The sequence below is a fragment of the Condylura cristata genome, unplaced genomic scaffold, assembly GCF_000260355.1.
Source record: "Condylura cristata isolate star-nosed mole 26May11 unplaced genomic scaffold, ConCri1.0 scaffold00006, whole genome shotgun sequence".
In the NCBI taxonomy this organism is placed as follows: domain Eukaryota; kingdom Metazoa; phylum Chordata; class Mammalia; order Eulipotyphla; family Talpidae; genus Condylura; species Condylura cristata.
Window position 1 is genome coordinate 50,269,317 of NW_004567107.1, and position 10,377 is coordinate 50,279,693.

At 37.3% G+C, this 10,377-nt stretch overlaps 1 protein-coding gene across 1 annotated transcript in view; it reads right to left on the reverse strand.

Annotated features, from left to right (window-relative positions):
• Nucleotides 1–10,377, reverse strand: part of FREM1 (FRAS1 related extracellular matrix 1) — a 150,189-nt gene that overhangs the window by 54,868 nt on the left and 84,944 nt on the right. Inside the window, exons 20-23 of the mRNA XM_004677672.1 lie at nucleotides 9,291–9,513; nucleotides 6,163–6,307; nucleotides 4,091–4,232; nucleotides 547–742 (exon numbers count right to left, since the gene is read on the reverse strand). Of these exons, the coding sequence (XP_004677729.1) occupies nucleotides 547–742; nucleotides 4,091–4,232; nucleotides 6,163–6,307; nucleotides 9,291–9,513 (706 nt within the window). The remainder of the gene's footprint in view (nucleotides 1–546; nucleotides 743–4,090; nucleotides 4,233–6,162; nucleotides 6,308–9,290; nucleotides 9,514–10,377) is intronic.

Below are 10,377 nucleotides of genomic sequence, written 5' to 3' on the forward strand. Positions count from 1 at the left end.
TATATATATATATATATTACATCATTCTTCATTTTGTACATAATCCCTGTGGTCAATGGACTTTCTTAAACAGAGCAAATAGGGAATAGATTGTTTGCAGTCTAAAGCAGGTGAGAAATCATCCCATGGAATCATCAATGACAAGATTTTAGGCGTAAGGGATAGAAAGAAGGAAGGAAGCTTGAAGGAGTGGAAGAAAGGAAGGGGGACAGTTTGACAGCTTATACCAGTCCACTTCTGGCCATAAAAGTTGACCCCAGACCCCCTCTGGTGGCACAGCAGGTTAAAGCACTAAGAAGCTAAAGTTACTTCAGCATGAGTTCAATGCCCAGCCCGGAGGTGACCCACAAGCACAGCAGACCTCTCCTGACCCGCCCTCTGCTCCCCTCAACAGTGTACCTCATCAGTCAGCCTGTTCTGCTCTCCACTCTGTCTCTGGTGAAGTCTCTCATCACCCCTACACCTCTGGCCTGTACCCCAATTCTGCATGCATAAATAAATCTTATAAAAAAGTTGACCGTAAAAGTTTGCTCTAAATGTTTTTACCTTTTTCCATGTTCCTGATAGTAATGTGGCAGTCAAATACAGGTGACCTGTTGATGCCATCCCAGAGGTAGAAGGTGAAGCTGTCTTGGTTCTGGGAATCCATGGCCCCAGTGTGAGCATATCTCAGCAAGTTCAAGTCCACTTGCTCCTGGGTGCACTTCATGCCAGGGTGGAGAGGAGACCAGTTCCTCCCTATCTGAAAGGTGCTATAATTAGTCAGGAGTCTCTGTTAGTTTAAGCCCCAAACTATTAGCGGACATTTTCTGCATCTTCAGAAAAGCACCAACAAGAACATTTCAGGGAAATTCAAGACTCCATTTTTTAACATTTTATCTCATTTTTTTCTTTTAAAGGAACTACATCAACGTAATTTAAGACTATGAGAAAAACTACCTTCAATAAAAATATTTTTAACAGTCATGCAGTAATTCAATAGTAGTACTAAATCCAAGGTATTTATCATAGGCAATCATAGCTGATTAAATATTCCAATTAATGAGAGCAGGTGGGCAATTGAGCTGCTGGAATAGATTCTTTAAAAATTAAATGTGTTTCATTTGGGAATAATTTCCTTTTTTTAGTTCATATTATTATACAACTAGTTAGTGCAATTTTTAAAAACTGCTTTGTTATTTGAAATCGATAAAACCAAAATAGAATGGATACATTTATTCCTCATCACATTTCCCAGCTTTACTAATGCCCAAAGAAAAATAACAAATCCCTATCATTTTCTACATATATATTCTGAATCAGCAAAAGCTACAACTATTATACATTAATTTTACTGAAATCTTTTAAAAGCCAGCAAATAGTAATTAAGTACAAATTCTGTCAAAGGTTCAGTGCAGAAATTATGGCATTTCCAATTAAAAGAGGTTCTTGTGCTGGGTACGGGCACTGACAATGAATAGCAAACAAGGTAAATCTGTGTCTGCTTTAAAATTCTATTTTTTTTCTTATTATACATAGATTTTCCTACGAGTAACTCAAAAAGCCACTCTCATAATTCAAAACATGTCATCTTAAAATTTTACTTACTCACTTGTTCTTTTCCTGTCTGTTTTAGGAGACAAAAACTGAAATTTCTATCATTTGGTTTTTATTTCCCACAGACCGCAAGTCCTGTTAAAATGCTTTGCTCTCCTCTCCCCACGATCATTTTCCTATGTCATTCTATTGGATAAAGTTGCCTCTTCTTTAAGACTTTTGCCCAGCTGATGTTTGTGCAGTTATGTTCTGCCTCAATGATCACTGAATAGATGTTAATTACATTGTAATAATTGAGCTCACTGTTTATTTCTATCATAAGATCTATTTGCAGACTTAATTTCTAAAGCAGGTTCTCTTTTAGAGTTTAAACTGGACAGCCTGAACTTCTACTTAACTTTTTCCTTATTTTTTTCCCAGAAAGTAAATACGAAAAATATCCTTTGTGCTCAACTAATTTGCCACTTACACTCCCAAATGCAAGTTTTAACTTGACACAATTACTTGCAAGCCCCAAAAGAGGAAGTTAAGAATCAGACTTAAGATGGGGAAAGCTAAAGAACATCAATAAGAAAAGAAGAACCCCTTGAGGAAGTCCTGGAGGCCCAAGGTTCTGGTCCCTGGCCTTGGAGAAATGTGGCGAACCCCTGGGGAGCTGGGAAAGAACTATGTGGCACTAATACTGGGAACCTGGACCCATCTGGATTTTCACACATCCAAAACACTTCAGTTCCCAAGCCACCCAAATGTGTGAGCCGTCACTGCATTTCTGCTTCATTACTCTTTGAAATGAAATAAGGACACAGCTGTACCTCAATTTAAATCAGTGATTGCTCTTCACTCTGATTCTCTATGGTGCCTACAATCTAAGACAATCAAGCTGTTCCACACAGAATGAATCCTTGATGCTTTTCTAGGACTGTGTCTACATTAGATTAAAAGTCAAACATTCAGTTAAGTAATCACATTGGGGATGGTTGATGGTTGTTGTTGCTCGTCTTCATCCACCACTGACATATAAGCATTTTGATGGATTACTCAAATAATGCTTTCAAGTGACTGATCTATAATTTGTGTTGGGCTAATCCTTGGATGTCACACAAACAGCATGAACCAGGCTATTCCAGGACTAACGTGAACTAAGAACCGGTTATCAGATCACAGAGCAAGTTGTCAGAAGACAGCAATGAAAGCAGGCGACCTTATTCTGCATCCTTTAATGTCTCCTTGTGCATTTTCTTTCTACTACATAATTTGCAGAACACAAATGTCATGCAATTCACTGGATTCAAATATGGCAGCTGTTAAAAATGACAGATGTGAGAGAGCTGTGATGATATCACAGGTCCCTCTATACTTTTTTGTTCGAGATTTTGTCTATTTAAACCTTAACACAAGGGCTCTGATATTGCAACAGGAAGTGAAGGTAGATACTTTAAAAGTTTTTGACTTTTAAATCTACTTCACCTTAATACATAACAATTTAGCATATCAGTTTAAATATACTTTGACTGTATTAGCAACTGTACTTCTTGGTATTTCCCCAGGTAAATTAATAATCTATATTAATTTCCTCAGGTAAATTAATAATCTATGTCTTTGTAAAAATCTGCACATAGATGTTTATATATGTTAAAACTGTTAAGACTGGGAGGTAACCAAGAAGTTAACCAAGAAGTAAAGAAGAAAGGATAACTCAACAGCAGTACTTCCAGACAATGCGATTACTCAGTGCTAAAAGGAAACGAGCTATCAATTCATATGTATATTATTGAGTGAACGAAGCCAATCTGAAAACATTGCATGATTCCAACTCTATGACATTCTGGAAAAGGCAAAACTATGAAGAAAGTGAAAAAGGTCATTGATTACCAGGGACTTGAGGACAGGGACACTGGATAGCCACAGCACAGAGGATTTTTTGTTCTGTGATACGGTAGTGGTGAGTTCATGTTATTATGCACTTGACAAAATCCACATAAATACACTAAGAGTGAACCCTAATGAAAACTATGGACTCTGAGGGATAATGCCAGTGTAGCTTTATCAAATGCAACAAGTGTATCACTCTGATGGGAGCCATTGATTGTGAAGGGGAGCCTGTACATGGGGAGGGAAACAAAGGGTCCATGGGAACCCTGTGCTTTCTTGGCAAATAGCAATGAACCTCAAACTGCTTTAAAAAGAAAATATATTTTTAAAAAGCTTAAATCTGGTGGAAATGAAGATATTTCAATGGCTGCCTCACTCATCTTCTTATCAAAAACTAGATACTGCTTTCCCCAGTCATCCCCTCTCCCCAAATATAGGTACAATTACAGGGAATAAGAAGCAATGAAGCAACTTAATATTGGTTCAGTTTTGCATGAGTTGAATACGAAAATGAATATTTAGACTAGTGTGTGGTGTTCGCTTCAAATTAGGAAAATGAGATGTTTTACTTTTCAGCAAAATATGTCTACTAGAGAATAAATTTAATTATAGAAATGTATATACTGAGAAGGTTTATACTTGCTACATTGGTTTTAAAAAATAAAATTAAAAAACTACTAACCTTAAGCTGAAGTTGCCCATTTTGGGGAAGCCTTTCAAATAAATAATAAATCTTCTCCCTGGGTGAGTCTTCATCTTTGGCTGAAAGAACAGCACTAGAAATAATACGAGTTTCGCCCATACTTACTATCAGCTCAGCCTTCCTGTTAAAAGGAAAAGATCTGCGTTGAAATCAAAATAGAAGATATCACTTTAACAGGAGACACTCATAAAGATGATCACAATTACAATCTTCAACAATGTTCCTCAAGCCCAATCTTCTTACCACCCCTCACACCTTTGACCTGTACCCCAGTTCCTGTAGGTATAAATAAATAAATTAAAAAAAAAAATAGAGTCCATATGATGAAGGTAAAAATTGGGTAGGCAGAAGGTGTCAAATTAAATGTTAGAGAAACCAAGAGAGAAGGAAGTGCATCCTAGTGTGAGGAACCCTGAAAATTTCTGTGGGGGAGGGTTTTAGTACAGGTCATTTATTTGGTAAGTGATTTCAGTAAGCATGAGAGATGAGTGAGGGTTGAGACAGAGAAGGAGGAAAAGGCAACAAAGGCATTTGCTACACATTTAGGACTACATCTTGCTGGGGACCCTTTGAAGAACCAGGTAGAATATAACTCAAATAGTACTTCTGGGGGGTGAGACATGGGTTTATCCATTACTTATATGGTTGAAGGTTGCCCTCAATGTTCTCTGTTGTACCTCCACATGGAGTAAATGAGCCACTGATGAGTGAGAGAATCCCAGAGGCAGAAAAGTGAGGCAATGGACCACAATGCTTGCAGTGGGCACTGAGAGTGCGTATGGTACATTCTGCTAATACTGCAGCCAGAATCAGAGGTAAACTAAGGGGAGGTGACAGAGTGACCCCAAAGCATCTACTACACTGTCTGAAAGGAATATCAAAGAAATGGTGTCAAATGTTCTCAAGGCACCAGCAATAGAGGAGCCACAGTGTGTGACTATTAAAGAGGAATTTTTTTTTCAAGATTTATTCATTTATGCATATAAGAACTGGGGTACAGGCCAGAGGTACAGGGAGTGAGAGGATTCACCAGAGACAGAGTGGGGAGGAGAACAGGCAGATCGACTGAAATACACTGTTGAGGGGAGCAGTGAGTGGGTCAGGAGAGCTCTGCCACATGTGGGTCACCTCCCTAGCCAGGGATCAAATTCGTGCTGCAGTGGCTGTGGTAGCTTCACAGCACTGTGCTTTAACCTGGGGTGCCACCAGGGAGGGCCCAAGGGAGGAATTTTAACAGAATGGAAGCTGGATTCAGTGAGCAAAAATGCACAGCTATCCGGATTTTTAGTTTCAGAATAAGAATACCTGCTGGCAATATGTTAACAACTAATACTTATGAGCATTTACGATGTAGTAGCCAGTCTTTCAAATACTTTTACATGTTTTTATTCACTTTATCCCTTCAATAACACTGCGTCAAGAGGACACTATTACTAATACATGTGGTGCGCTGTGGATTACTTAGGCCTGCTTAAAAATATTAAGATTACTATTTATTACATACGTTGTTTATTCAGTCATTTTTAATAATTTATAACTAGAAATTTTAGGGAAAAATGAAATAATTGAAAGAATATTTTGAAAAATTCCTTTTTAAAAAGATTTATTTATTTATGCATACAAGAACTGGAGTACAGGCCAGAGGTATGAGGGGGTGAGAGGATTCACCTGAGACAGAGTGGGGGAGCAGAAAAAAATGCAGATCTACTGAAATACACTGCTGAGAGCAGCGAGTGAGACAGGAGAGGTCTGCCAAGCCATGTGGGTCACTCCCTGACTGGGGAATGAACATGTGTTGCAGTGGCTATGGACAGCTTCGCAGTGCTGCACTTAACCCCTTGAGCCACCAGGGTGGACCCAATTTGAAAATTCTTAAGGAGATCTGGCATTAATTAACATTTGCACTTAAGATTTTAAGTGCCTGAGTAGGAAGGACAAGTTATGATAGAAAGCAATTGCCAAAGACTTGTTTTTCTGGGAAACACATCATTATACCTAGTATTCCAGACCTCACAGGATTTTACAGAAAAGGATTCTTTTTGGCAACTTACTTGCTCAGCATTGGTTTCTCATCATTAACTGGGGTGACTTCTACTGAAATTGTTTTAAGAATCTCATGTTTCCCATCTGACAACTGGATTGTAAAATCATCAGCAAGGTTTTCTGAGTCATCATGCACATACATCAACCTGATCCCTGAAGGGGGGCGGGGGGGAAGAGAAAGTAAATTTTTCTTAGGATAGAACCACTACAAAACAGAGTCAATATGTCTTAATTTCCAAAGCATTGGTATTAGCAAGAGTTCATTAATCAGTGAAATGGAGTAAAGTGAAACTTATTTAGTTATTAGTTCACTTATATTCCCCTTAGTCCTTTTAAAATTCCTTATTTAAGTGCATAGCATTCAATAAGTTTCTTTTGCAGTGAGGAAATGATATATATTATTTAGTAAATTGTGTAAGAACAATGTTGACATGTTGTTTAAATAAAACAGAAAATTAGCTAATTATATAGAGGAAATTAGAGTTAGATCCCTACCTCAAGTCAGTACCCAAAATAAACTCTAGATGACACAAAAATTAAGTACAAAACCCCCCTATTTTTAAAAAACACACCAAACATCCATATGGAAATGCAAGGGACGTAGAATAGCCCACATTGTCTTGAAAAAGAACAAAATTGGAGAGCTCAGACTCCCCATTTTCAGAACCTACTACGAAGCTACAGTAATCAAGACATTGTAGATTAAACTAATAGAAGAGAGTGTAGAAGTGAACCCATACAATTATGATCGATCATCTTTTATCAAGGATGCCAAGACTATTTAATGGGTAAAAGTAGTTTTTTTAATAAATGATGCTAGGACCACTGAATATTCAAGACAAAAAATAAAAAAGAAAGAAAGCAAGCACTTGGGCACCTAACTCCCTGCATATAAAAATTAACTCAAAGTGGATCATAGACCTAAAGGTAATAGATGATCTATAAATTAGACACACTCCCCTACATTGTTGTCAATGGTAACTTTTTTCTCTTAAAAGTATTATAAATTTTATAATCATATTATAGAAAATTTATGTAAAATAAACAAAGAGATATGCACCAAGATTGATTTATACAGACATGTGAAATGAGCTTACTGGTGTGTAATTGGAATACACCTGAATATCAGGAAATGAAAAGCAACTATGTAGGCATTTCAAAATAGGAGAAAGTTGTATAAAATGATAGTCTAGGGGCCCTCCCTGGTGGCGCAGCGGGTTAAAGCACAGCACTGAGAATCTAAAGCCACTTCCACATGAGTTCGATTCCCGCCTGCCCCGGAGGTGACCACATGGCGCGGCAGACCTCTCCTGACCCGCCCGCTGCTCCCCTCAGCAGTGTACTTCGTCGATCTGCCTGTTCTGTTCCCCACTCTGTCTCTGGTGAAACCTCTCGCCGCCCCTGAGCCTCTGGCCTGTACCCCAGTTCTGTATGCACAAATAAATAAATCTTTAAAAAAAAAAAATGATAGTCTAGGTCATATGGTGAAACATTATAGTTATTAATTTTCAGTTAATATTTAAAAATAAAAAAGGTTTAAAATCATTGAAAAGAAAACAAGTATCCAAAATATGGTAACAGTTTTATAAATTCTCTATTGTGTTGGGGAATGTGTATAAGGATATAATAAAGTTTAGATAAAATGTAGCTACAAATGAATCAAAAATAAAAGAGGTCAACATCTACTCACAGAGAATGTCACCAAATTAGTAACTAAAAATTGATTTTATGTAAACAAGTTTAATTTTTCTTCAAAAATACTGTGTAGTCCAACAATATACAAAATGAATATCATTTAATAATAATGAGTATTATTTTAAATACTATTTAATTTAAAAATATTATTCCTTGAAAGTAAAATTTAACTTACTATTCCTTTTTGCTTTGTGTTAAATTTGAAATATATATATACACATATATGTGTGTATATGTATGTGTATATATATATATAATATTTTTTGCTACACACAGTTATTAATTTGGTAATATTATCCTTAAGTTCCAGAATTTCTTTCTTTCTTTGCAATTGGCAAAAGACAAGAAATATGTTCATTGGCTTTTCTAAATTAAATGCGAGATGATATTCTGCCATTGCTGCAAAATAAAACTTGGGTCAGAGCACTCACTATTTATTTATTTTTTTAAGATTTATTTATTTGTGCATACAGAACTGGGGTACAGGCCAGAGGCTCAGGGGCAGCGAGAGGCATCACCATAGACAGAATGGGGAGCAGAACAGGCAGATCAATGAAGTACACTGCTGAGGGGAGCAGCGGGCGGGTCAGGAGAGGTCTGCCACGCCATGTGGTCACCTCCATGGCAGGCGGAAATCGAACTCGTGCGGAAGTGGCTTTAGCTTCTCAGTGCTGTGCTTTAACCCGCTGCGCCACCAGTGAGGGCCTCACACTTCATTTGAGGAAAAAATAATTAAAAAGCAGAAACAAGTGCTGGGATGAACAAGGGCAGAAAAGGAAATCGGGGAGTCCATGGGGACCGGCTTCCACAGGAACAGTATTGGCTGGTCCTGGGAAGCACTGGAAAAACCTTCTGAGGGTGAAGAACCAGAACATGTGAAGGAAAGAGAGAAACGCAGTAGTAATTCTAGAATCACACACGCCCCTCCAAAGTTTGAAAGTGTGTGGAAAATGGGATAAGATTGATTTTGTAAAAAGAGTAATTAAAAATAATTCAGGCTGTTATTCCAATGTGTCATTTCCTTAAAGAGCAAATTATCTCTTCAGAGAATAATGAGTTATTATGTGGTTCTATATTTGTTTCAAATGTGGAAATTTTGGCAGACAAATCCCTTCAAATTTAGTTCCATGATCTCAATAGTTTTAAAAGGAATTTTTTTTATGACACTGAAAGCTTGAGAACAACTACCAAAAATCACAAATGGCATTTTATTGATATTCTAAAAGTGAGAGAAAAAAAAAAGCCTCTTTTTCCTATCTACATTCTCTAGCTGGTGCTTCAGGTCCTGCGTTAGTCCACAGAGCAAAGAAAACTCATAAGGAAATCATGGATAAAGAAGGTAAATGTTATTATCTTTTTACCCCTTTTCTGTGACTTATTATTATTCTCTGGGTCAAGCTAATCAATAACAGCAAAGAAACAGAAATGGAACAACACCTACCATTCTTGAAAAGGTCCATGGAAAAGTGGTGAACAAGTTCTTGCTTATGGTTGGGATTGTCTGGTTGTTGATACAGAGGAGAGTTTTTGCTAACCAACCCATTGATGAGGAAGCCATGACGAGGTTTATGTGTGATGCTGAAAAGCAAGGGATCCTTGGGAATGTCCTGGTCAGAAGCTTTGATGGTGGAAGAATCCAGTTCTTTCATCCCACCCTCACACACCTAAACAAGGACAAATCAGAAAAGTCAATGACATGAGAAACAAGCATAATTCAAACATTGGGGTCTGTAGAGGAAGCCACCAAAAAAAGATTATTTTCTTTGTGGTGTCACAGAGAATTTCAGTTGCAATATTGTGCCTGGACCCTTCACATTCAGATCCCAATCACTTAGTTTTAACTTTCTAGACCTTCTTGCTTTTAATTCAAATGTTTCTGTTTTAGAAATGGCACAAATATTTGCTGTAATACTAAAAGTGTCTGATGGGTTTTATTTTGTGACTGCAGTAAAAACAAAAAATCTGGATTTCAGCTGCAGTCAACAATTAAGAGGATGTTTCTGGACGACAATAATACATATTTTAATCCTGGGTTCCTCATCTTTCCCCAATTCTCACACTTCTAATTTTCCTGAACTACCTGTCCCCATCAACACACCCCACCCCCTTCAGATTTCATAATCCTAGAAGAACAAAGAGACATGAATGTTTTTCATTTCATGCAGGAGCTAGTCATTTAGAACTTGACATGGTATTTAGCTGAATTCCTTTTTCTCATAGTGAGGAGAAAAGGAACAAAGAAATATTTGTTTCACACTCTGAAATATAACAGGATTTGATCAACAAGAGTGTTTAAATTCAATGCACAATGGGAATCTGCAATGTTACAGTTCTATATATGGTGGGAAATATAAATATTTTAAGAATTGAACTCAGATGAGATGATGAAGGCCTTTGCACCAGTAAATGTAACGCAAGAACGAAAATGTCTAGCACTAACAGACATGGATACATGGAAGTAAAAAGCTCAGAGTCCAAGATCAAAGCAGTCTTCACTACCTGGGCATTTTAGCCTTTAAGAATACATA